Source organism: Podarcis raffonei, chromosome 17, assembly GCF_027172205.1.
Source record: "Podarcis raffonei isolate rPodRaf1 chromosome 17, rPodRaf1.pri, whole genome shotgun sequence".
Classification (NCBI taxonomy): Eukaryota; Metazoa; Chordata; class Lepidosauria; order Squamata; family Lacertidae; genus Podarcis; species Podarcis raffonei.
The window spans coordinates 12,171,653-12,199,100 of record NC_070618.1 but is presented as its reverse complement, the minus strand read 5'-3'; the positions used below and the strand labels follow the sequence as shown (position 1 = coordinate 12,199,100).

Genomic DNA, 27,448 nt, shown 5'->3' with positions numbered 1-27,448 from the left:
ATATTTAGGTCTGGTCTAGGCATCCCTGTAACCCATGGTTTGAAAACCAGGAGCCAGTCTTTGGGATACATATCCCTTTCCCCTCCTTCCTTCCTTTATTGGCATTTGCCATGGTTTAGAATTACATGTGTTTTGATGTTAGCCAGTTTTATAGTAACCATGGCCCCATCATAACTCCAGTTTGAAACCTTGATTCGAAGTGTGTTTGCAAATCATCTTTATGAGGGAACCTGGTTAGCATATGTCCAGCTGTAACTCTAAACCTTAGTTAATACTGATAGAAGAATGGAGGAGTTATTCGCTTCAGAAAATGGAAGAGGGAGGGGGATAGATTTCAGATCTCTGAGACTAGCTTCAGATCTGTAAACCATGGTTTGGGGGGAGCCAGGGTTACATTTGCACCAGTTCCCAATTTAGCATAATAAGGTTGTGTTGCTATTTATTTATTCAGTGTCATCAATGGTAACATAAGCAAAACAGACTAATCCCTGCTCCCAAAGGACTGGGAGACTTAGCTTTTCTTAAGCAGCCTATGAAATGGCACAACTCTGTCCATCAGATTTTTTTCACCGCCTATTCAAATAGAGCTGTCTGACAAAGGGGCAACTTGCTTCCCACAGGAGCTGTTACTTTCCTTAGCTATAAAGCTATGTTAAAAAGCTAAAGTGGGAGCGAGATGTTCAGAAATGATGGGAGCAACAGAAAGCAACACTCTTATGGACCAGCACGTGAATGCCTGGCTAAGTGCAAAGCAAAAGCCCTTTTTAGTTTTGATATATCTTGGGGAATACAGAATTAAGCCTCAGTTGTTTGGCTATTCGCCTAGCCAAAAGCATAGGATATCTGACACTGGAGTCATATTTCTGCTCTGTCTGGAATGTAAAGGTCAGCTCTTTTTAAACTGTTATTGTTTTTCACTAAACTGCTTGGACTGTTATATTTTTCCTTGTCATTTGCTTGTTTGCTTGGTTGCTTGAAAGCTTCTCACCTGTTCTCCGGCCTAAGGGTTAATGAGAGTAGCTGTAGTATAATAAGGCAGCAAGCCAAACAGCAAATGTTGAAAGCTAATAAAATTCCAGCTCATTGAAAACCAATCAGCCTAAATTTTAGACTCCTAAGGATTGTGCAAATAGAAATGATTTCACCCGGCACCCGAAAGAAATCTTGCTTAACTAGCCCTTCTAGGGAGAGATTTCCAAAGGCAGGGTCTTTTCGGTTGTGGTGCCTTTCTGGCTTTAGGTGACATGGGATCTCGGAGAAGGACATCTGAGGAAAATGTTAATGCTTGACAGGATTATGCAGGAATCTCATTGCACTAGCACTCAAGGGACGGAACATTTTCTTGGGCTTTTCTGTAAGGCGATAATAGTGCTTAATTGAATTAAGTAGTTGTTTGTTACATTGCAATGCTTGGAAATGTTTTTTGATATAAGTATTGTAACTCGCTTTACTTTCCAAATGAAAGGCTTGGGTTTAATGTGGTGAATATAAACCCTTTTCTATATATCATAGTGCAAATTTAGGAGCAGAGCTGGAAGCCAGAAATTAAACAAGTCGAGCTTCCGTTTGCAGCTAAATGAAAAGCTACTTTCTACTAGTAAAAGAAACTTAGGGAAATCTCGTGATGTTGCAAGTCAGCAATATTATTTATTGGGAAAACAGTGCCATGGGAAATGTGAATGACGTCTGTGTGTTTGTCTCATGCCTGACACTGTTGAAGCTAAGAAGGTTTGAGGTTGATCAGTGGGAGACCTTGGGGAGTTCTACTTAAACCTCTTTGTACTTTCTAAGGAAATGTAGGATTATAAGCATTGTAAATAAATAAAATTATGGTTCAGGAAGCTAGAATAAAAGGGAGGGGAAAGGAGACACAGGAAGAACAGCTTTGATGAGTCAGACCAATGGCCCACTATCCATCATGAGCTACACTTTACCAAACACATGAGTGGAAAACTACCCTCAGTCATGAGATGTTAGCAGTCACTTCCCATTACTTTATTGCCAGGACCAGTACATATGCTGGTGGGAGTATGGGTTTAGGAATAGACGGTGGTAGTGATTTATATGAGCTTCTGCTTATTAATTCATTTATTCCCTTCTTTTCAGCTAAGGTTGACTCCCAAAGTCACTACAATTAAAATCCATCATGCATTGCCAAGCCAGACCTAGATATTTGTGTCCCATGGGTCAGGCTTCCCTACCCAAACCTAGGTGGCTCTCGGCTTGTTCTAAGTAACAAGGACAGTGAACAATGATGATGATGATGATGATATTGTTGTTCTTGTTGTTCTTTCTTATTTCTATACTGCTCTTCATCCAAGGACCACAGGGCGATTTACAATGCAAATGGTACCTCGGGTTACATACGCTTCAGGTTACATACGCTTCAGGTTACAGACTCCGCTAACCCAGAAATAGTGCTTCAGGTTAAGAACTTTGCTTGAGGATAAGAACAGAAATCGGGCTCTGGCAGTGCGGCAGCAGCAGGAGGCCCCATTAGCTAAAGTGGTGCTTCAGGTTAAGAACAGTTTCAGGTTAAGTACGGACCTCTGGAACGAATTAAGTACTTAACCCAAGGTACCACTGTATAAAAACCACAAAAATACATAACATAGCAACAAAACAAATAACTCCCCCATTGATATCCCAAGCCATCTCACTATTTAAAGTATATAATATTCACCCGCCCCTCACCTCTAGATACTGCTTATTTAGATACATGAACAGGACATAAGGAGATTTCTAAAATTATGAAGAACAGGCCAGGAGTATCTGTTATGTAGAATGAGGCAGTGGCCATGTGTCTTACTTTAGAGAGGTCAGTCCTCTGTTTGAAGGTCCTATTTGAAGGGCTGTTAAGTCCAAGTATGGTTTAAAGGGGCTGGACCCTAAGAAGGGAGAGCAGGAGCCATGGATGTTGCCCTTCAACAGTTGCTATTCCAACAGCAAACTGGGCATGCAAACATGTCACCTGGTCACAGCCTTCCATACGATGGTGAGATAGATGTATTGTACCTCGGGTTATGAACGTAATTCGTTCCAGAGGTCCATTCTTAACCTGAGGTACCACTTTAGCTAATGGGGCCTCCTGCTGCCACCGCACCGCCGCCACACAATTTCCATTCTCATCCTGGGGCAAAGTTCTCAACCTGAGGTACTACTTCCGTGTAAGCGGAGTTTGTAACCCAAAGTGTTTGTAACCCAAAGTGTTTGTGACCCAAACCGTTTGTAACCCAAGGTACCACTGTATTTCTATTTAAATATTAGCAATTATGTCTGTGTTTGCTTCTACGCATATGAGTTCCCATATAGAAATGTTACGCAAATCTGTGTCCATTTCTTAATCCTCCACGTTTGGTGATGCCTTTCCTCTTCTAGCGAAAGCTTAAGTGGGCAGACTACTGCCTCAGGTGGTAGATGTAAAAAGACGAGAGAGCAGATATTGCTGTGTTGTGCTACATGGCCTGCCCTCCATTTTCAATCTATCCTGGTGCCCTCAAGTGCATTGGAAGGTGCTGTCTGATCAGCAGTGTTGAAATAAGATTGAACTCGCAACCTGATTAGCTTTTGTACAGGAGCAAAAATGATTCAGGCCAGCTCTGGAACGGAAGGAAAGCTGTCATCTCCAAATAAACGTATGTGCTCCAAATAATCATGTGTTCATAAACCGGTAGGGTAGGCTGTTAGGGTGTGACGAACTATGTATGATTAAAAAAGGTTGGAGGGATATTTCTCATGAATAATCTTGACCCAGTCTTTTATTAAATGTGTGGGCAGCTGTTTCAGATGACTGTGATGGTTGTGATTCATGCTTCATTCAGAGGCCACAAAGGAACTTGGAACAGCTCTGAAAGCCCTTGTGTTGTCTGCATGTTTTCTAAATAATTTGGGTGACATTTTAGTGTTCCCGTAGCATGAAAGAAACACTGAACAATACCAGCTGGAATGAATGTTGAACACCCAACACATGCAGATGGTCATTGGTACAAACTGCACTCCTCTCCAGGTAGAGTTAGGGGGTGAAGATGGCACCAGGGCAGGCAGCTAGCTCTGAAGCTCTGTAGAAACACAAATTTAATTGAGTTTTCATGGGTTCTAATTTCTTTTAAAACAATTATTTTATCAACAATTTATGTTTCGGTGCTGGAAAATAGAGCTATGTGGATCTGTAATGCCAATGGCAATTAAGTTTTAATAAGCTCTGTGGTGCTATTGGGTGATACAATGTTTTTGGAGTGGTGGGAAGACAGTGGACTGATAAATCTCAAAGGTAGAGCTAGGGGAGGTGGCTGTTTTCTGAAATCCTGGAAGGCTGTGGCCAGTCAGCTTCAACTCTACAATAGTGAACCAGATGGGCCAATGATCTGACTTGGTACAAGGCAGCTTCTTCTGTTCCTAGGTATCATCTATATTGTAACTCACATGCTATAGTATACATAGGCGTCTTTGTCCTTGTAGCTGAGCAAATGGGAAAAATATGTGCCAAAACTCATGCTGTGTAACCTGAATCAAGCCATTAAATATGGTGTTCTTTCTTTCTTTCTTTCTTTCTTTCTTTCTTTCTTTCTTTCTTTCCTTCCTTCCTTCCTTCCTTCCTTCCTTCCTTCCTTCCTTCCTTCCTTCCTTTCCAAAATGAGAACCCAAGACACAGAGCTTCCACAGTTCTGCTTGCCCCACAACTTGTCCCCTAGGAAACCTGCTTTTTACCATTGAATCAGAGCAAATGTCAAATGGGTTTTCCGTGGATTTACAGGTGCTCCCATTTAGTGCTAAAGAGCGGATTTTCCCCAGGGAAAGTGGCAGGGCAAATAGAAAACCACGTGTGGACAAGCCTGCACAATAACGTGATGTCCCGAGGGTGAAGTAACTTTGGCTGACTGTCATATCCTGGGGGTTCCATTTCATATGTCCTTGATGGAATTGATTAACGATTGAGGTGCAAAGGCCCAATCTGAGGCACATTGCCAAAATGTGTATCTTGCAAGCATTTGATGTGATTAATTTATTTTTTATGTCCCACAGTAATTGTGGTAGTGTTTTCAGTGCAGTGTAAGCAGCCAGAGTTTCTTGAAACAAATGGATTTGTGCTTTCCGCTTGCTTAGCTCATGCCCAGGCCCATTTAATGTAATTGTTTAGAGCAGTAATAATGGGAAGTGAGACGGCCAGAGATGCCGGTTCTCATGAGGAATTTTCAGGAACACAGGAGGAAGGAGGGGTGTGTGCTTTCCTTCTCTTGCCAAATGGCATCCTTTTTTGAGTGCGTGCTGGCTTCACTTGTGATCCTTGAACTAGACATATGAGAGATGCCCTTGCTGATACAAAATGCCACTATTCGTCCTCCTTTGAGAACTAAATGCAAATGATGATGTTGATTCCTATCTGCTGTGTTGCAATTAAGATTCTTCTAAAACTAAATCCCCATTTGTCATTCCAGAAAGGAATTGCCTCCAACTCCACTCTTCAGGATCTCAAGGAAACCACAGAGACTTTCATGGAGAGCCTTGGGAAGCTCCTTAGGGAGGTAGGCTGTGCCTTTTGTCTCATGCCTCACTGATACAGCAATGTTCCCAGTTGAGGTATCCAAATTACTCTTAATCCTGAGCAGCTCAGTGAAGCCTGTGAGTGCATTCCTGCTGCCTTTGGGCAGAGGTTTCTGCTGTGCTGGACATCACCAATGCATCAAGCCATTGTTGTTGTTTAGTCATTTAGTCGTGTCCGACTCTTCGTGACCCCATGGACCAGAGCACGCCAGGCACTCCTGTCTTCCACTGCCTCCCGCAGTTTGGTCAAACTCATGTTCGTAGCTTTGAGAACAGTGTCCAACCATCTCATCCTCTGTCGTCCCCTTCTCCTTGTGCCCTCCATCTTTCCCAACATCAGGGTCTTTTCCAGGGAGTCTTTTCTTCTCATGAGGTGGCCAAAGTATTGGAGCCTCAGCTTCAGGATCTGTCCTTCCAGTGAGCACTCAGGGCTGATTTCCTATAGAATGGAGAGGTTTGATCTTCTTGCAGTCCATGGGACTCTCAAGAGCCTCCTCCAGCACCATAATTCAAAAGCATCAATTCTTCGGCAATCAGCCTTCTTTATTGTCCAGTTCTCACTTCCATACATCACTACTGGGAAAACCATGGTTTTAACTATATGGACCTTTGTTGGCAAGGTGATGTCTCTGCTCAAGCCATTAACTTGGCTCTTTAACTGAAGATTGCTTCCCATCTCCAATTTGTGCCACGCATGCTATGTCTGCCAGGGCCAGGTGCAGGCTGCCCTTCCTTGTGGTGGATGGAGCCCAGGAGGAGCCATTAGAAGAAGAAGCAGTTCAGCGCCCCCCACCCTGCTGTGGCCACATGGGAGCAGGGGCGAAGGAAGGCATTGTGACACCTGGGGCCGGCGCCGCTATGTAGGGCGCAGGTGCGGCGTCTCTACATACTATGCATGTGCCGTACGTAGCGATGCCGCACATGCGCTGTATAGCAATTTGCTGCCGGTGCTGCTCCAGCGCTGTACGGATGGTGCCAGGATCCTTCCGTCGCCACTACAGCCACGGCAAACAGCTAAGTACAGCACATGTGCGGCATCACACGCATGCGCTGTATGTAGCGATGCTGCACATGCGCTGTATAGCAGTTTGTTGCTGCCGGTGCTGCTCCAGCGCTGTACAGATGGTGCCGGGATCCTCTGCTCATGGCTGCAGCCGCGAACGGAGGATGCTCCACATGCAGCTGCAGCGGTGTGATGGTTGCTCGCACCTCTGCGAGACCCCGCGGGGTGACTTCTTGTCACCCCTGCAGACATGGAACCCAGGGCACACCGCCCCACCCCCGTTGTGACACCACTGCATGGAAGCATTCTGATATGCATGCATTTTGGGCACAGAAACACTGGAATTTCAGTTTAACTCACACACAGCAGTTTAAAGTGCTTTCGATGCATCCTAGGTATGCATGTTTGTCACCTTGTCCACATGGCATTGCCCTCATCTAAGTGGCATGCCACATGCAAGTGGCCCTGTGGTATAAACCACTGACCCTCTTGGGCTTGCAGATTGGAAGGTTGGCAGTTCAAATCCTCACAACGGAGTGTGCTCCTGTTGCTCTGTCCCAGCTCCTGCCAACCTAGCAGTTCGTAAGCACACCAGTACAAATAGATAAATAGGTACCATTGTGGCAGGAAGGTAAATGGCTTTTCCATGCACTCTGGTTTCCATTTTCCACTTCTGTTGCACCAGAAGCAGTTTAGTCCTGCTGGCCACATGACCCGGAAAGCTGTCTGCAGACAAACACCGGCTCCCTCGGCCTGAAAGCGAGATGAGCGCCGCAACCCCATAGTCTCCTTGGACTGGACTTAACCGTCCAGGGGTCCTTTACCCTTTACCTACCCCCTCCAATTAATTTGGATCTTCCTGATCTGCAGATGATGTTATAAAAGGGGGGGGAGGGAAATGAGGTAAAGTGGGCTGATAGTTGGGCTGGTTCTGATATACACACACATGCATGTTGTTGTTTGTAACCAGCTGCTTTGTACAAGCCTGGTATATCATAAAACTTGTAGCTCGAGAATGAAATTAAAAATTGGCTGTGCACATAGGTGAACAAGCATCTGCGCGCATGACCACAATGGGCCTCAAGTTTCCAGAACTCTGGGAGGATGGGAAAATACTAACTGGTGGGAGGAGATAACAGTACACAATGTGAATTCATCCTATCAAGCCTGTCCACTAGTGTGGGCAGGAAATACTGAGGTCAATTGAATGTGCACATGGAAGTGCACATGGAAGAACCAAATCTGCGCAACCCAGATGCGCATTGGTACTCTGGTGCATACCCAGCCAAAGAGACAGCGGATCTGAACTTCCTTGTCAAAACTGCTTTTGATAGTGGATGGTTTCTTTGGAAATTCGGGTTCATTGTTTTGGCTTGGGGGCTTGGAGCTCCCCTTTCCAAGTCCTTTGAATAAATAAAGTTATGCTGTGTGTTCTTTCCTGAGCAAAGGAGCTGCCTCTTTTCTTCCGCCTAACCTTTTATGCAAAGTGCTTTTTGTTGTCGTTGTTGTTGCTTTTTGCCATTCTCAAAACGTTTTCTCCTCCAGTTTGAAAGTTGCCATTTTAAACAAGTAACGAGGGGCGGAGATTCAGCTACACCTATTGTTCTTTCTCTCTTACTGTTCGCTGGTGAAGCTTTTCCTCCCTGAACTATAATAACCTCTCTGCGGAGCTGCAGTGAGGTCACTCGAGGTTGTTAAGAACTGTACTCCTGTGGAGGAGCGGGGGCAATATCCCACCCCCTTTCCCCTGTTGCTTCAGCCACTTTGTTTCCTAGGAGTAGTTTGCCCTCTGTTGAGTTATAGAACCTGCTGTGTTCTTTTTGGCTAGCAAATGGAAATTAGCAGAAAAATCTGGTTGGAATCAAGATAAAACTGCAGCCACTTTTAACTATCCTAAAAGTTTGCCTATGAGTTTCTGGTTACAGCTGTTTCCTGTTACATCATTTGAGCATTGGTGATGTTTCATTCTTTCTCCTTTTCTCTTTTGGTGCGGAGTTAAAAAAAAAATCAGAAATCAAAACCATGTGACATTCTCTTTGCTGATGTGGCTGGATTGCTGAGGAATGTGACTTTTCTTTGGCAGTCTTCCCAAACAGCAGTCAGTACCTTTTCTTGCTGTCCTATTCAACTTCAAAACAAAGACAGCTTGGAGGCTTTGCATGAAAACCACTCTGAACTGCATGACCAAAATTTGCTTTTTAATGTCATGGCTCGCTAAATCCTCTCTGACAAATATGTATAGGAATAGAGACATTAAGCCCGGCATTTTTTCTCTCCCTAGGTTAGTGTTGTGTTAGTACGGCTGCCATCTGTCTGGGGGGGGGGGAGGGGGAGTGCAGGGCAACCAAGTTTCCAGACGCCACTGATATGCATTTACTAATCTATTTAAATGTATGCAAATTTTAACCACTGTACTTTGAATGGTTGCAGCTTAGCTATATAAAAAACAAAAAAACATGGACAGGTGGCAGCCATAACCAGACAAGTCCATATGAAATTGAACTGGATGTAAAACTGGGCAGCTGGGAACAGGCGGCTTATTCCGAACATATCTCGTGAGACTTTGATTGCAGTAAAAGTTGTTCTGAAATTCCTTCTTCGGGAAACGCTGATGTTTAGAAACCGTTGAGTTTTGTGCCATTGGTGCAGCTCTTAAATCTGGCTTGCACAGCAGCCTGTGAACTGGACTTCCTGTGTTCAGAAGTCTCTGGGTGGCTGTAGCAGTCGGAATGGATAGCTGCAAACAATCATGGAGACCCTTTCAGCTTCCTAATACTGTATGCTACTGCACACTGTTGTTCATATACTCTCTCTTTCTCTCGCTCCCTCTCCCCCCCCCCCCCCCAGTAAAATGCCTAGATAAAAAGGGACAGGGCATCTTCGCCTTTAGTAGTTGTGCAAAAATGGGAATTTCAGCATGTGTGACTTATTGTCATAAGAAAGTTATACCTAAGAACTAGTGTGTGAGTTTATTTCCCCCTCCCTTCTCCCTTCTCCTGTTTTTGAACTATATCTTTATAAACCCACTGCCTTGAGTGTTGTCAAGCAATGCAAGAACTTCGCACACTTTTCTCTAGAATGTTCCTGTCACGTCTTGTACAATCACTCTTATGTCAGTTCTCTGGAAAGAACTTGGCTATTTCTCTTCCTTTTAAATTTAGGTGGCAGATCACGACAATTGGGATGTCAGAACTATCAGAACGCCTGAATGTTCTTCGACTTCATGTCATGCCCATGTGATTTTTGAGCAGTGGCGTATAAGCCTTAAAGGAAAGAGGAACAAAGCAGAGTTTAGGACACGGAAAGCCTAACTATGGTGTCATATAACCAGTGCTATTTTTCCTGGAAAAAGAGGTGCCGGAACGTGCCGTGAACACCTCCCTCTTAGAATGGCAGTGGCACCTGAGAGGTGCTGGAATTGAGTCCCAGCAGTTTCAGCAATAGGAGCCTTCTTTCTCATCCTGAGCCATCTCATAGGAAGGTCCTGAGGATAAAATGGATTAGCCAAGAGTTTCTTGGAGGAAGAGAGTAGGATACAAATAAAACAAAGGGAGTTGTAGGTTACATTTGGCTGCTGCAATACTTAAAGATCTAATTTCATAGGATTTATTTACCTGCCAATGGGTCAGAGTAGACTCATTAAAATTAATGGGCCTAACTTAGACAATGATTAAAAATTAGTTGAATACTACCCAGTGGCTTCCCCCCCTGGACGTTTGACTTCATCATTGTACTCATGAAATGCTCACCTAACATCACATGAGTTGCAAATTCCTTTCCAGATATTTGGACATGCACCGCACAATGCAGAAGCAGCTTTTTTTTAATTGTTCAGTAGAAGTTCATCTTCTGCTGTATTGACTGTGATTCAAAAAATACCATTGCTTGCGATTAAAAATAATGGAGTTAGTTCAGGCTCACACATTCTGCTTGCTGGTGAAATCAAACTGGGATATCTCCAGTGGCATTTAACTAAAGTTGGGTCCAAATTATGGATAGACATAACCCCAAGAAAATTAGTCCTTAGAAATTGGAGAGAAGGGCTTGCTCATTAGTTTGGCCTGTTGATATCCTGTCTTCTTACACTCCACCTGAAAGGAAGGTGACTCTTCTGGGGTGAGAGAATGAATGGATTTTGCTCCCCAAGAAGAATACATTCCACGCCTTCCATTGCGTTCCAGTGGAACGCAAGCAGTTTGCACAAATAGAAACTGGTGTGTCCAAGGAACAGTTTCTGTTCCTTGGACACAATAGGAAATCTAAGGTTTGTTCGGGATGCTTTTGAACCAATTGATCTTTGGTGTAATATTTGTTACCAGTTTTACAGGAAAATGGATCAAGCTTTGATCTGTAGGTGAACCCCTATTTTTTTTCCTCCCCTTTTGAACGAAAGCTCGGGAGCATGAAAAGCTGGAGCGACATGAGGCAGGAGGTGGTGTTCCTAACCAATGTGAACAGCACAAGTTCTTCTACCGAAATTTACCAGGCGGTATCCCGAATAGTTTGTGGACATCCTGAGGGAGGGGGATTGCAGATCAAGTCTCTCAACTGGTATGAAGACAGCAACTACAAAGCTTTGTTTGGAGGCAACAGCACTGACGAAGATGCTGCCGATTTCTATGACAACTACACAAGTAAGTGGAACTCCGTGCATGCTTATTAATTTTGGGCAGATCATTTGGATTACAGTCCTTTTTTATTTTCAAAGATGCAGGAAGCTACTGTATGATGATGGGTGGATAGCACTTGTCTATACTGGGTGTGCTGTCTAGGATTGAGGTGAGAAAGATACTGTGCACCTAGCTCATCTCCCATAGGAGCCAGTGTGGTATAGTGGTTAAGAGCGGTAGTCTCGTAATCTGGGGAACCGGGTTCGCTTCCCCGCTCCTCCACATGCAGCTGCTGGGTGACCTTGGGCTAGTCGCACTTCTTTGAAGTCTCTCAGCCTCACGCACCTCACAGAGTGTTTGTTGTGGGGGAGGAAGGGAAAGGAGAACGTTAGCCTCTTTGGGACTCCTTTGGGTAGTGATAAAGCAGGATATCAAATCCAAACTCTTCTTCTCTTCTTCTTCTTTTAAACTCTTTTAAAGCACCCTACTGCAATGACCTCATGAAGAAGCTGGAGTCCAGCCCACTTTCCAGAATCATATGGAGAGCTCTGAAACCTTTGCTTATGGGGAAGGTCTTGTACACCCCTGACACGCCAGCAACAAGGGCAGTCATGTCTGAGGTAAGATCCCAATTCCACATCGTTCAAAGGAAAGGGGGCAGCTTGCTTTGTACTGCTGCTGTCGGGGCTCCTGCAGCAAATGCACAAGAGGGAACTGAAAGTATTGAGTAGGGCAGCCTTTCTCAACCTGTGGGTCCCCAGATGTTGTTGAACTACAACTCCCATCACCCCTAGCGAACAAAGCCAGAGCTCAGGGATGATGGGAGTTGTAGTCCAACAATATCTAGGGACCCGCAGGTTGAGAACCGCTGGAGTAGGGGGTCAAAGTGGACTTGCCGCTTGCCGCATAGTTTGCACTTGGTCGCATTTTCCCAGTCTGGAGGAGGCTGTATTCTGGAGCTTGGAGCACCAATGAGGTTTTCCTTCCAACAATGATTCAACTCTTACTGGCAGCTTATATAGGAACTAGAGGCTGTGTCCACTTCCTGGTTCTTCTGAATGGACTCATGTCTGGCTAACCAGTTTGCTGATGTCCCTGAAGCCCCTGCCTTGCTCTCTGTCCTTGTGACTGTTGGGGTGGGTGGATCTGTGAGCTGGCCAGGAAGCCAAACAAACATTGCAGAGACCTCTGCTCCTGCAGCTGGACTGCAGAGAGAGAGAGAGAGAGAGAGAGAGAGAGACAGAGGGAGAGAGAGAGAGGGAGAAACAGATAGAAAAGAAACCTCTGCCATTGTATTTGCTAACATTTTGAAGACTTTAAATCCTTCTCCCAAAACACTCAACTACCCCTTCAAATTGACTGCAAGTGGAATGGCAGATTTAGAAGATGGCATTTTTGCTTAGCCTTAAGGAACTTCCAGTGACAATACCGGATTAAATGAAGCAATAACTTGGCTCAGTATAAGGTAGAGTCATGTGTGCAGCCATACTTTTTAAGTGTATACATTATATTCTTGGGCATTTTTTCTCCCTTTACGGGAAACGTGGTTTGCACAGCACTTCTTGTCCATAAGAAGACATTGCCGAAGGCCTGGCTGAATCCTGTGCCATTGTAACTCTGGCAGATTCTGTGCTGATATGCTGTACTGGAACGTTCTGCTCATTTATGCAATTCTGCTTTAACATTCGTAAGGTCCTCGCTCACATGCTACATTTGCTGACCCAGGCAGATGCTCAAGAACAGCTAGGTTTTATGTTCAAGCACTGCAGCGCTTGATGTTTTGATGTTGCAAAGCTGAAGGGGCAGAAGAGTGGAGGAAGACGTAATAAACTGCTTGACTGATGGGGGTGGGGTGGGGGAGATGTTGCAACTGGGTTCTAATGTCCAGAATTGAATCAAGGGCCGTTGATACTGAAAGATAAAGCCAACACTGCTTCTTCTTGGGGCAGAAGTCAGGGAGAAGCCACTCTTTTTAGCCTGTTCTGCAGGTTGTCACCTTTTAATTTTTTAAAATAAATTTTCAAAAACTTAACATAAATAATAAATTTGTATTTTTTCCTACTTTAAACCCCATTTGCCATGGTGTTTTTATTTCTCCCCCTCTGCTACATGCTGCCTTCAAACTCTTATACCATAACATCAATATTATTCTTCCACAAAGCAAACATTGTTAGGTTCTCTTATTTTGGCTGTTGACTTTGCCAGTTCAGCATAGTCCCTCACCTTACTTATCCATTCTTCTTTGGTGGGAACTACTTTTTCCATTTTTGTGCATAGAGAACCCTAGCCACTGTTGTTGCATACATAAACAACTTAATCATCTGGGGGGACGACGAATTTCTGTCCCTGGTTGTTACCTTTTCGATGTCACCTTTGACCCTTTCACTATCCTGGCAGGTAAACAAGACGTTCCAGGAGCTGAGTGTCTTCCGTGATCTTGGAGGGATGTGGGAGGAGATAAAACCAAAGATAAAAGTGTTCATGGAGGAAAGCCAGGAAATGGATCTAGTTCGGGTCAGTATGCCATAACTTCTCGCTCCTCAGATAAGATTGGATATTTCTTGGGAGACCAGTTTACAAGAAGTGATTTTAATCTGTTTACTTTGGTATCGTGATTGGCGCTTTGGCCTCGAGCGAGTGCGTGCATGTCTATGTAGTACCTCATTTCTTCTGACAAGCTGGCTTGGGCAGGGCCTCCTTGTCTGTGCAATGTGACTCTAACCTGAGATTCGGCAGGAAGGTGATTCCTTCTAGACAATAGCTCTCCCCTCTGTGATTTCCCCAAGTGCCAGGTTGGGTGATTTGTTGTGCACAACTCAGGCAGATTCTGGCCAGCATATAAATCAGGCCTGCATCCTCCCTTCCGCAAGCTGCTGTGTGTGTTCACCTGCCAAGGACATGGCCCATAATGAATGTGAAACGAGGGGCTATTCAAGTACAGGCAGGCTTCACATTCTGTTATGTTGAGTTCTGCCATAATCACATTACATGGGGCGCTGAACTAGAGACGAATGTGATTAAATATTACCTCACCCGTTTTAACAGAGGAAACAGACGCAGGTCATACTGGCGCTATCCAGATGTGTGAAAAACAAGCATTGTATTTAAATAACTATTTGGAATGACAACAATAATTCATTTCAACCTTTATTGTATTGTAATATTGCCTTTAAAAAATTCCAATACAAGGTCAGTGTGCTATTTGCTATTGGAGAGCCAGTGTGATGTAGTTTGCATTGCTGGGGGGTTGAAATTCCTTCTCAAGCCATGAAGCTTACTAGGAAGAGAGAGAAGAAAACTGTCCTGCCAGTGACCTAAAGCTCAGGATGTCCCATTAATCAAAGATACTCACCCTGGAAGCCTAATAACCTGTTCAGATCCAGATCGACCACATAACTCTTTTATTAAATCCACTGCTTTCTTATGGAGCCTGACTCACCCACAACTTCTGTGAGAAAACAGAGAAACTGTAGGGACTGTCACGTGTGAGGAGAACACCTCATTGCTGCCTGTGTACCTGCTGCCAGAAAACAAGAAGTGTCTGGCCAGCTCCCTCAGCAGATACATTTTGCAGCAGCACATATGGTCAGTTGTGACAGTGGGAGAGATGTCCAGGTGGTAGCATTCTCTAAAGACAGACTTTTTGTTTAGAGTTCACAAGAACACAAAGTGTGCTCTGTGATGTCCCGGAGAGGATGCAAGCCAGGTTCTCTGGTGGATGACCTTTCCGCCCAGCCGGATGGTGGTCTTTTTTTTTTATGGCTCCCTCCCTTTCCCATTTCTGCACAGATTAATCAGAAGGAAAACAAGTGGGTGTTGCAACATGATGTTGTGACTTGTTTCGATGTTTCAACAGGGCGTGTGCCTGTGGACTGTATCAGAGTGTTAGGGACCAAAATCTTCAGTGCTGTACAGCAGGGGAGGGCTCAAAACAACTTTTCTGTCTGGATTTTCACTTTCTGAAATATGGCAACCCTAATCCTGCCAGAGTTCTATGGAAGCATTAGGCCAGTGTTCATGTGCAGCTGTTGATTTTGCTACGTTTTACTCACTTTCCATTTGCAAATTTCAAATATTTTTCTGCATACCTTCCATTTCACCCACATTTTCAGAAATTCCCTCTCCTTGCGTGTGTCCCATTGTCCTGGCCTGCTGTTTGGAACGGGTCTTCCCCCTTCGCTGTTAAGAGGGAAGCATAATGTGTAACACAGAGCCAAAACCATCCTCATTAAGTTCTTCTCTATGGTCAAACTATAAACATACTAATATGACATATACGACCCCAAATTTTGGTGCCACTACCATGGCTGTCCTTCATGGAGCTAAGCATAAGCTGGGAAATAGACATGTTGCTGATTTATGATGATACCTTCCCAAATTGGCCAACGGGGGCACCTCCCACTGCATAATGGCTGGCCCTGCAAACGTGGCCAGAGTTTGGTTACCATGGCACCTCAACTTGTTAACTGAACTCTTTGACACAGTATAAATACGGAACATGCATTTAAAAGGGGGAGGGGGGAATCCGCCTTTTGGCTAAGATCAAGTGTAGTGTAGTGTAGTATCTGACATGCCCAGTTCCTGATTTGTTCCTAACTCGTTTGAAGAGCCCTGTAGCTCGCTGTGCGCGAGAGCTTCCCTCTGGCTTCATGGCATCGAAGGAACCCTATGTTATGACGTTAATATTCCATTTATGCATTGTTGCCTCTTTGCCTGTGCTCTCTAGACAGTGCTGGTAGTGCTTTTAACAATCGCCAAGCAGCTGAAACAAATTTCTTCCCTTGCCCCTCTCCAGTTTTCAACAGGGCCTTGTTTGTTTGCTTTCAGCAACGGCTGTCGCTTCCCTGCTGAGATGTTGTACAAGGCTGCCGCCTAGTGAGCCAAAAATAAAAATTGTGGAAAGGGAAGGCTCAGATCTGACAATGAGCAGAACAAGACCATCATAGAATCTTAGAAGTGTAGAGTAGGAAGGGACCCTAAGAATCATCTAGTTCAACCCCTTGCAATACAGGAATATGCAGCTGTCCTATATGATAGCTAACTGAGCTATCATGTGAATGTTCAGCTTACCCAGTTCAGTTTATGCCCTGTGTAGCAGTAGTGTCACTAGAGTCCTACTCAGGACCACTGTCACAAGGAAGCCTGAGGGGGCCTGGCCTCTCAGGGGTCTTCCAGGCCCCTCCTTCAGTGATCATAGTGAGCAACTGGACAGAAATACTGCCTGCAAATTTACGCAGGCAATATTCCACCCAATTGCTCATAACCAGGCAACTGAGAGTTAGGCAACAAGCAGTCTGGGCATGTCCAAAATAGTGGAATACACCATTAAATAATGAGCAGCCTTTCTCACCTAATCTGAATTCTAGTGTAGGTGTAGGAAAGAGGTTTTGTCCAGTAGCAGTAAGCCTGAGATTGAGCTGCAAGTGGGAAGACTGACAGTGACTGTGCTCTCGCAATGACAATCCAGACATCTTGGCTTGTCATGGTTTACTTTGGATGAGCAGCACGCTTTAGTCGGTTGCCTGATCACTTACTCCTCCCCTGGTACAAGTGTGACAAACAAATCAAGTAGTTTAGGCTTCCCATTCCATCTAAACCCAGGACTATGGTGTGTGGCTTCCTTATTAAGTTAGCCCCAAACTAATGGCTTCAGGCTGGCCATTGATCACGGTTTGTTAGGGAACAAGAGGCCACCATCCATGGGTTGGGTGTAATGGGAAGCCAAAGCTTCTTGGTTTGTTCATCCTGCTGTTCTGTGCAAACACAGGCAATAGATCTGTGAAATGCTATTTATGCTCTTTGCTCTTACTTCATGGTGAATTTCACTAAGTTTCTTCGCTATGTTGCTAACACCAGACGTTACTGAAGAACAAGTTCCTTTGGAAACACCACTTAATGGGTTCAAGCTGGACCGTAGAAGATCTATCCCTGTTCTTGGCAAAGAACCTGGAGGATGTCCATCCGGTGAATGGCTCAACCCGCACCTGGAGGGAAGCTTTCAATGAAACTGACCATGCTGTTCTGACTATTTCCCGCTTCATGGAAGTGAGTCTCATATTTACTAGTGTTTTGATCTTGTTCATTATTATTGAGGCTATTCCTTTTCTCTCTCCAAGTCGATTCAGAAAAAATAATTTCTGCAATAGACTGCAGAACAGAAACTGGCCCTAAGAGATACACAAGGCCATTTTTCAGGATTTGGGCGGTGGGGGAAGAGCACTCTCAGAAAAGATGTCATCAGTGGGCCTCCTTAGCTGGCCAAATGGACTAGAGCTTAGGTGTCCCTAAGAGTACCCAGTCCGCTGAGCCCACATCTTTTGGGGGGGAAGCTACATTTCGACTTGATGATGTAAGTCAAAGTCCACCATTCTTGATCTTAGTCTTGACATTATGACCGCTACACCACACTGGCACTGTAGCATTTAATCGGACAGAAATGGTGCATGCTTCTTATTTCAGTGTTTGCGCAAATATTTGCTTCTCAAAGAAACTTCAGCCCAGGTTCTGATTCATTTTGTCCGTCATGGTTGCAGTGTGTCAATCTGGACAAACTGGAAGCCATGCCTAGTGAAGTGCGGCTTATCGACAAGTCCCTGGAGCTGCTGGATCAGAGGAGGTTTTGGGCAGGCATCGTTTTCCCCGAAATCACTCCTAGCAGCGTGAAGTTGCCGCAACATGTCAAGTACAAGATAAGGATGGACATCGATAGCGTGGAGAGAACAAACAAAATTAAGGACGGGTGAGCAGTCCTCAAAGAGGCCTTGGTAGGTTCGCGATTAACAGGAATGGGCGTGAGAATTCTGACCCAACTATTGTTTTGCTTTGGTGCTATAGGTATTGGGACCCAGGTCCTCGGGCTGATCCTTTTGAGGACATGCGCTACGTCTGGGGAGGCTTTGCTTACTTGCAGGATGTGATAGAGCAGGCCATCATCCGTACTGTGACCGGCTCCGAGAAGAAAACGGGAGTCTACGTTCAGCAGATGCCCTACCCCTGTTATGTGGATGATGTGTAAGTGGCAGTCTCTGAGTGAGTGGTCCCCTGGCGTGGCTGACTCTGCTTAAGTCAGAGTGGACCTGAGTTTTAGGGTGGCAGATTTTGGAGAAACGTGAGCTGGTTCCTCACCCGACTGCAGAGGCAGTGACAGGAAAGAACCTCCATGGTGGGGTTTGGGAGTCTTCTTCAAGTGGTGACATTTTCTCAAAGATGCCACTTCCTGGGGGAAGGCAAGCTTCTCTATAAAGCCTCCATGGGTCATCTTTGAGGAAGCTTTCAAGATGGTGGCAGGTTAGCCTCCTAGAGCAGCTCATACTTCTTGGGTCCAAGATAGCGCTGGAGGGGGAGGAGAGGGCAATCTAGATTCTGTTTCCAGCAGTGGCTGAACAGATGGCTCTGAAACCAAGCAGAAATGGTCTCCCCCTTGCTGTTTTCCCCAGCATTCAGAACATCAACTTTCTGTTTAGCTATTATGGTAGCCACTCATAGACAAATTCTCATTCTTTAGAAAAGCTTTGTAAGCAGGCAGGCAGGCAGGCAGGCAAGCAGGCAGCCGCCATCGAATCTTGAAAGGTGAATTACACACTGCATGACGGAAGTATTTCTTTTGGTCTGCCTTAAACTTGTTACCAATAAACGATAACCCCAAGTCTTGGCCTTCCTCTGGTTTCCCCTCTGCAGATTCTTGCGTGTCATGAGCGGCTCCATGCCCCTCTTCATGACTCTGGCTTGGATCTACTCTGTGGCCGTGATCGTCAAGGGCATTGTGTACGAAAAGGAGGCCCGCCTGAAAGAGACCATGAGGATTATGGGCCTAAACAACGGCACCCTCTGGCTCAGCTGGTTCATTAGCAGCCTCATCCCCCTTCTCATGAGCGCTGGGCTCCTGACGCTCATCCTCAAGGTTAGCCTGGCTCCACGTTCTCACTCCTTTGGTTAATAGGATGTTTAATCCACAACTGTTGATCTACTATAGTGGCTTACCATGCAATATTAGGATCCCCCACTGTTCAATTCTCACCTTAGCTACGGATCTCTTCTTATGTTCTTGAGTAAGTCCCACTGGGCTCCATGGGACTTACTCCCAGGTAAGGGGATAGAAGAATGCATCCTGTGGTATAAATTGCTTGCCTGCGCTCCCTTAAGGATGAACAAGAACGTAAAAATAATAGCAGAGCATAGTAGTCAATGAATACTGGTTCTGAAACATTGGCTTCCAGTACATTTCCAAGCACAATGTTGGTGCTGATCTTTAAAGCCCTAAACGGCCTCGGCCTTGTATACCTGAAAGAGCATCTCCACACACAAACACACACCCCCATCGTTCAGCCAGACACTGAGGTCCAGCTCCGAGGGCCTTCTGGTGGTTCCCTCATTGAGAGAAGTGAGGTGACGGGGGCCTTCTCAGCAGTGGAGCCCACCCTGTGGAATGCCCTCCCATCAAATGTCAAGGAGATAAGTAACTATACAACACATCTGTCTTCAGAAGACATCTGAAGGCAGCCCTGTATCAGGAAGTTTTTGTATATGTTGGAAGCTGCCCAGAGTGGCTAATAATAATAATAATAATAATAATAATAATAATAATAATAATAATATTGTCTTCAGAAAGAACACATGAGCTCAGAGGTGACCATTCTTTTTTTGTAAGATGGGATGGCTAAGCTCCTTTTCACATATTCCACAGTAGCAAATGTGGGTTTGATAGCTAAACACATTGGCCAAGGATCTATATCCTACCCTGCCAGGCCCCATAGGACTGTCTCTGTATGTCTTGACACATCAACTTGCTTACTGCAAACACATGTTTGCCCCCACATGTTAATGTAAACCACCACAGGTGTGTACAAATAATAACAGTAATACTAGTAATTGTAATAAGTTGTGATAATAATAAAGCAATGATGAAATGTGAATTGTCAAATGTTTCATGGCTGTACAACTGGTCCTCTCTTTCTCCAGAAAGGAAACCTGCTGCCTTACAGTGACCCCAGTGTGGTGTTTGTCTTCCTGTCTATCTTTGGCATAGTGACCATAACACAGTGCTTCCTCATCAGCACCTTTTTCTCAAGGGCCAACTTGGCGGCAGCTTGTGCGGGGATCATCTACTTTACTCTCTACTTGCCTTGCACGTTGAATTTTGCCTGGCACGATTACATGACCTTCTCTCTCAAAACGTTTGCGGTGAGTCAGTGCAAGGGGGACGGGGTGGCGAGGGGAGGGTAGCACCGCCAGCAAGGAGAGATCTTTTTTTAATCTGGTCTGGGCAGACCTTCTTGGACTAATTTTTTGGGGGGGGTTGGGGGTTGGTCCTGCACATCCCCTTCCCCCATTCCCTAATTCTTTCAACTTTTAATCAAACTTTAATTGGTTTCACTACACCAGTGTAGTTGTTAGAGTATTGAATTGGGACCTGGGAGATCAGAGTTCAAATGACCACATGGCCACGAAACTCACTGGGCAGTGTTGAGCCAGTTACCAACTCTCAGCCTAATCTACCTCCCAGGGTTATTATGAAAATAATATGTATATCACCTACACCCTTTAGCACTTTGGGGGAAAGTTGGGATCAAGTCAGTTCATTGTGTTTTAGCAGGCAGCCATTATACAAATGATAACTATAATAATAATAATAATAATAATAATAATAATAATAATAATAATAATATAGATTTACATTTCTGCTCCTTAACCTTTAAAGGATAATTCATTTCCCATACCCCCTTTAAGTTTAATAGCACAGATTTGTAGAGTCTTAGCAAGAAATTTAGATATTCTGCACATAAAGTATTTAAAAACCATACTGTCAGGAAAGCATTGTTTAATGTCTGGATAAGATACAAAGACTTACTGGAAAATAAAACCCCAAGGTGATATTCTGAAGTATATACAGTGGTACCTCTGCTTCCAAATGGGACCTGTTCCAGAGGCCCATTCACAACCTGAACAGAACGCAACCCACGTCTGTGCGTGCACGGGTTGCAATTTGCCGCGCATGCGCAAGCAGTGAAACCCAGAAGTAACCCGTTCTGTTACTTCCGGGTCGCTGTGGGATGCAACCTGAAAATGTGTAACCTGAAGCAAACGTAACATGAGGTATGACTGTATACGTCTCTACATAGGACAGCAAAAAACAAGTCTTTGCTAGGGGTGAGCTTCCCTTCTGTGATCTTAACAATGGGTAAATGTGGTTGTTTCTAAGATCATTATAAAAAGGGCATTCAAGGAGCACATGAGTTGTATCTTCTGTTGACACAGAGTTGCAACCACAAACACTGTCCTTCTCAGGAATTCCTGGGATGTGTGTGTATGTTTCCCATAGTGGTACTGGAAACTCTTCCCCCCAACTTATTCCAAATCTGCTCCAGGAATATTTGGTTTCGAGATTACATGAGCAGGCCCAATGGTATAGTTCCTCACCACCTGATTGCCAGCCTCCATACTAAAGAGATGATAACCAGATGGTAAGGAACTGCATCCTTGTGGAACTAGCTCAGGTACCCGTTTGGTCACAGCTGAATCGGCTTTTGCTTTTGTTCCCTGTTGCCATTATGGCAGGGTTAATCTTTCCTTGCACTGAAAACATGAGTGAGTGAGTGAGTGAATGCACCCAGGATGTTAACTGGTGTTTTTCCTCTGCAGAGCCTGCTTTCTCCGGTCGCCTTTGGGTTTGGCAGTGAGTACCTTTCCCTGTTTGAAGAGCAGGGTGTTGGGTTGCAATGGAACAATGTCTTCATGAGCCCTTTGGAAGGAGACAGCTACAACCTGACAACTTCTGTGTGTATGATGCTGTTCGATAGTCTGCTGTATGGGGTTCTGACTTGGTACATCGAGGCTGTCTTTCCAGGTGAGCAGTAGCACATCAAATCTCTCTCCGTCTTAGCCCATTACTTCCCATTACCCCACTTCCCTCCCTTTGGAAGTCAGGGATGCTGCTGTTTCCATATTATTATCCAGCCATGGGAGATCCCAGAAACAGCAGTCTCACAGGAGGAGGAGCGGTGACAGATTCTTGCAGATCCACCAGAGATAGCAAGTACAAGAGCCTTGACGGGGCTGACTGTGCTCTGAAGGAATTGTTTGATTTGTTTATGCGTGTTTCAATGGTGGCAAGAATAATCTTTGTGCAAAAAATTGAAAGAAGAAGTCCCACTGAAAGAAGCTTGGCTTATGAAGATGGTGGAATATGCTGAGATGGCTGGACCAACTGTTAGAATTAAAGGAGGGAAATTTTTTTGAAGAATTGAAATAATCTGTGGAATGTTTGGAAGGAAAAATACCATGGTTATGTTAAAACGTATTCAGGATAGCAACAGATGAGAATTGGTAGTTTAATAAGTCAGAATTTATGTACAGTGGTACCTCGGGTTACATATGCTTCAGGTTACATACACTTTAGGTTACAGACTCCGCTAACCCAGAAATAGTACCTCGGGTTAAGAACTTTGCTTCAGGATGAGAACAGAAATCACGCGGCGGCGGCACGGCATCACTGGGAGGCCCCATTAGCTTAAGTGGTACCTCAGGTTAAGAACAGTTTCAGGTTAAGAACGGACCTCCAGAACAAATTAAGTACCTAACCAGAGGTACCACTGTAATGGGTAAAATGTAAGTACAGTGGTACCTCAGGTTAAGTACTTAATTCATTCCGGAGGTCCGTTTTTAACCTGAAACTGTTCTTAACCTGAAGCACCACTTTAGCTAATGGGGCCTCCTGCTACTGCCACGCCACCAGAGCCCGATTTCTGTTCTTATCCTGAAGCAAAGTTCTTAACCTGAAGCACTATTTCTGGGTTAGCGGAGTCTGTAACCTGAAGCGTATGTAACCTGAAGCATATGTAACCCGAGGTACCACTGTAACATAGCAGAACACTGCGGAAGGGTGGATGGGAAGTCAGCGGATATGAGAGATTTGTTGTTTAAAAGAACTTGTAAAATCTGAAAATGTAATAAAAAGGTTATGCATTAGACAGGGCTGACTCTGCTGTTGAGCAAAGTGAGCTGGTCACCTAAGGCAGCAGAGGCTATAGGGAAGAGGAGAGGACAGAGCTGCATGTGGCTTGCCCTGTATCCTCTTCCTGCAATGGAGGATGCTGTTCAGGTGCCAGCATATTAGTAGCTTTCAGGTGCTAACCCAGCCCACTTTTGTGCATGGAACAGGACAGCGGTGTTGTCTTGTCCTTCACCTGAGGCAGTGAAATGCCTTTGGTCCTCTTACATCACTGTTATGAGGCTGCTTCCTCCAAAGATCCAGTGTTCCTTGCAGCCGTTGGCAATCCTTCCTTTCCCCAGGCCTGTGGTTAGTCCAAGCACATTCACTCCCTTGGCTGGATTGTTTCAGCGGGTTGAAGCTACTCCATACGAACTACCTTTAGCCACCTCAAGGTGTGGGAAGGGTGTTTGGTAAAGTGACTAGATAATATGGACAGGGCTCCAATCTTTGCAAAATTCAGTACTTGGAGATTCATCTTATCTTCTGCACATCTGAATGATTTCCCCCCAAGTCTCACCCAGGTCATTTTGTCCCTTTTCGTTTAGGTCAATACGGCATCCCCAGACCCTGGTACTTTCCCTTTACGAAGTCCTACTGGTGTGGTGAGGAATCTGGAGAGCAACAGACCCCTTCTCTTCACAAAAATTCATCTGAAAGTAAGCAACTGGTGTTCTCCTACATTTTATTCAGTGGCTTCTCTGATGGAATCCTTTCCAATGGATAAGGCTCCCTGCTGTTCTCAGTTTGATTTCTTAAGACCTGCAGCCCCTTGGATTCGGAAAACCCCCCTTTTTTTTTTTAGGTCACACCCCAGTTCTCTCTCTGCCCCCTGCTGTCCAGCCCAGTGCTGAAGTACCATATTTTTCGCTCTATAAGACACACTTTTTCCCTCCTAAAAAGTAAGGGGAAATGTGTGTGCGTCTTATGGAGCAAATGTAGGCTGCGCGGCTATCCCAGAAGCCAGAACAGCGAGAGGGATCACTGCGCAGTGCTCCCTCTTGCTGTTCTAGCTTCTGGCTTAGCCCTTCTGTCCCTTCCCCCACCTCCCGGAAAAGCCCACAAGAGCCGCGGGGAACGTGTGTGTCAGTGACGGGCTGCCTTTCTCCCTCCTCAGGGAAAAGCCTGCAAGCGCCGCACACACACTCCATGCAGCTCATGAAAGGGAGCGCTGAGCAGAGCCTGGGATGCATACAGGCTCTGCTCAACACTCCCTTTAAAGAATATTTTTTTCTTGCATTCCTCCTCTAAAAAATAGGTGCATCTTATGGAGCAAAAAATACGGTAGCTTGCAGATATTATAAACATGCCGTGCCTCACTAAGTAGATTTACTTTCCTGTTGCAACAGTCTGCATGGAAGAAGAGCCAAGTCATCTTCACCTTGGGGTGTCGATTCAAAGCCTGGTGAAGGTTTACCGTGATGGCAAGAAACTGGCTGTCGACGGCCTTACTCTGAATTTCTACGAAGGGCAGATTACCTCCTTCCTGGGACACAACGGAGCTGGGAAAACCACCACAATGTAAGAGGGCAAAATTGGTATGGTGGGAAAACACCTTCCAAAGTCATGCTTCGCTTTGCTTGTTTGCACTCAACTTCCCTTTTGTTATATTTAGGTCCATCCTGACTGGGTTATTCCCCCCAACTTCGGGCACAGCCTTCATCCTTGGCAAAGACATCCGTTCTGAGCTCAGCACCATCCGGAAGAATCTGGGTGTCTGCCCCCAGCACAATGTCCTGTTTGATGAGTGAGTCATGCTATGAATCACCATTCCCTTGCACCTTTTCATTTGTTTCTTAACTAGCAAAATTCCCAAGATTGTGATGGGGGGTGTGTGTTTAGAGAGAGAGAATCAGCAAAGACAATATCAGTTATCCAACCTGGTATAAGGCAGTTTCCTATCATGCCTAATTTGGGATTCCGCCTCTGAATACCATCGTACTTCGGAAGTCAAACGGAATCTGTTCCGGAAGTCCATTCGACTTCCAAAACATTCAGAAACCAAAGCACGGCTTCTGATTGGCTGAAGGAAGCTCCTGCAGCCAATCGGAAGCTGCAGAAGCCCCGTCGGGCGTTCAGGTTCCAAAGAACATTCGCAAACTGGAACACTCACTTCCGGTTTTGCGGCGTTCGGGAACCAAAACATCCAAGTACCAAGACATTTCGGATCCAAGGTACGATTGTATGTATTTTTATTATCACGTTAGCACTTTACTGCTGGATGACAAGGAACAGACAATATGTGTGTTTTTTCTTACCAAAATGTGGCTGTTCTCCCCCCACACCTAGGTTGACAGTGGAGGAACACATCTGGTTTTATGCGCGCCTGAAGGGACTGTCGGAAAAGCTGGTGAAAAAGGAAATGAAGCAGATGGCCATAGATGTTGGTTTGCCTCATAAACTCAAATCAAAGACAAGCAAACTCTCTGGTAAATTTCATTTATTCAGCCAAATGCAACTATTGTTTGCCTTGCCCTGTATACCCCTGCATGCAAAGCATAACAAGAGATCTTCTGGATCAGGCCTGAGACCCATCTAATCTGTCTGTTGGCTTCCAATAATTGGCAGCCAAATGCCCGTGGATGTTTTGGGACTGTAACTCCCACCATCCCTGTGTCTTGCCACATGCAAGGTGGTTCTTTTAAAATGAGATTCGGAAGCAATACAAAACATGAGTGAGTGAGAAGATTAAAGATTTTATTCTAAACAGCAAGCAGTATATGCGTACCAAGCATGCTCTTCAACCTGCCACTTGGAAGCCTCAAGAAGTGGCCAAGTGGCTCCCCCAGGTAGCCTCGGGTTGCATGGCCCCTGCAGCCGATCAGTGCACATAAGTGCACGAGCTTCTCCAAAACCCTGCCCCAAACCATCCAATTTATTGATAGCTACATAGCTGGCCCTTGTGACTTGCCTGACTGGCTACGTGCAGTCCTACATTACTAGCTGTGTGCAGATTATTCATTAGCCACCCTCTCCCAATGCCTCGAGAGGGACACAGGTGGCGCTGTGGGTTAAACCACAGAGCCTAGGACTTGCCGATGAGAAGGTCGGTGGTTCGAATCCCCGCAACGGGGTGAACTCCCATTGTTTGGTCCCAGCTCCTGCCCACCTAGCAGTTCAAAAGCACATCTAAGTGCAAGTAGATAAATAGGTACCACTCCGGTGGGAAGGTAAACAGCGTTTCCGTGCGCTGCTCTGGTTCGCCAGAAGCGGCTTAGTCATGCTGGCCACATGACCCGGAAGCTGTACGCCGGCTCCCTCGGCGAATAAAGCGAGATGAGCGTCACAACCCCAGAGTCGGCCACGACTGGACTTAATGGTCAGGGGTCCCTTTACCTTTTACCCAATGTCTCACTTTGTCCAAACCATGTCCAACATCAAAGAAGGTACCCAGCACTATCACTTCTAACCATCAAGGAGCTTAACAAGAGATATGGAGGGGGAAGGAAGAGGAGGCAGGAGAGGGCAATTGAGTCAAATCACTTAACTCCTCAAAATACAAATATATTCCAGATAGATTGCCCATACACCCTGATGATTGACTATTCTGTCTGGAGCTGATGGGAGCCTAAAATACCTGGAGGGCAGTAGGCTGGGGAATGTTGTCTTAGACCTAAATCTCTTCTACCATGCATGCATTCACATAAGTGCATAGCAGCAGTTCCACAGACCACCCCAGGTAAAGCGGAATCGAATCCTAGATTAAATTAGACTGAATCTTGTCTGTTTTTGCTTCGTAGGTGGTATGCAGAGAAAGCTTTCGGTGGCTTTGGCCTTTGTAGGCGGCTCTAAGGTTGTGATTCTGGATGAGCCGACGGCTGGCGTTGACCCTTATTCTCGCAGAGGGATCTGGGAGCTGCTTGTGAAATATCGCCAAGGTACCACTTGCCTTTTCCTCTTGCAACCCAGTGAAAAGTTGCATCTGTATGGTATGGTGGTTCTGCATTGCAGCCATGTTCCCTGATGTCTCTTTGATGACTCCCTTCTGGTATCACTGGCCTTTAGAGATTTTAGACCCAACCATTCTCCTTCTCCTATATAAGTAAGTTAACGTGCAATTTGAAAACAGATCCACAAATGGAACTGAAGAAAGAAGATTGGCAAACGGTTGGAGAGGACTGTCCTTTTCTTTATTTTTGTATCAGTATTAAAAAGACCCCTGTCCTATAAAAAATCCTGGTTAAATGTGTTTTTCTCATTTTTTAGAATTTAAAAAAAAAAGAGATTTAATTAAAAATTAATTGTTTTTTCTTCTTCTTCAGTAAAATAAAGTTTATTGTGATGTTGATAAGACTCCTATTGCATCAG

At 45.1% G+C, this 27,448-nt stretch overlaps 1 protein-coding gene across 2 annotated transcripts in view; it reads left to right on the top strand.

Annotated features, from left to right (window-relative positions):
• Positions 1-27,448, top strand: part of ABCA1 (ATP binding cassette subfamily A member 1) — a 104,771-nt gene that overhangs the window by 48,332 nt on the left and 28,991 nt on the right. For both annotated transcript variants that reach the window (XM_053371478.1, XM_053371479.1), the window contains exons 8-22: positions 5,436-5,522; positions 10,938-11,178; positions 11,635-11,774; positions 13,552-13,668; positions 17,011-17,199; positions 17,688-17,893; positions 17,989-18,165; positions 18,832-19,054; positions 20,113-20,334; positions 21,793-21,997; positions 23,689-23,799; positions 24,490-24,661; positions 24,756-24,887; positions 25,430-25,569; positions 26,881-27,018. In XM_053371478.1, the coding sequence (XP_053227453.1) occupies positions 5,436-5,522; positions 10,938-11,178; positions 11,635-11,774; positions 13,552-13,668; positions 17,011-17,199; positions 17,688-17,893; positions 17,989-18,165; positions 18,832-19,054; positions 20,113-20,334; positions 21,793-21,997; positions 23,689-23,799; positions 24,490-24,661; positions 24,756-24,887; positions 25,430-25,569; positions 26,881-27,018 (2,500 nt within the window). The remainder of the gene's footprint in view (positions 1-5,435; positions 5,523-10,937; positions 11,179-11,634; positions 11,775-13,551; positions 13,669-17,010; positions 17,200-17,687; positions 17,894-17,988; positions 18,166-18,831; positions 19,055-20,112; positions 20,335-21,792; positions 21,998-23,688; positions 23,800-24,489; positions 24,662-24,755; positions 24,888-25,429; positions 25,570-26,880; positions 27,019-27,448) is intronic.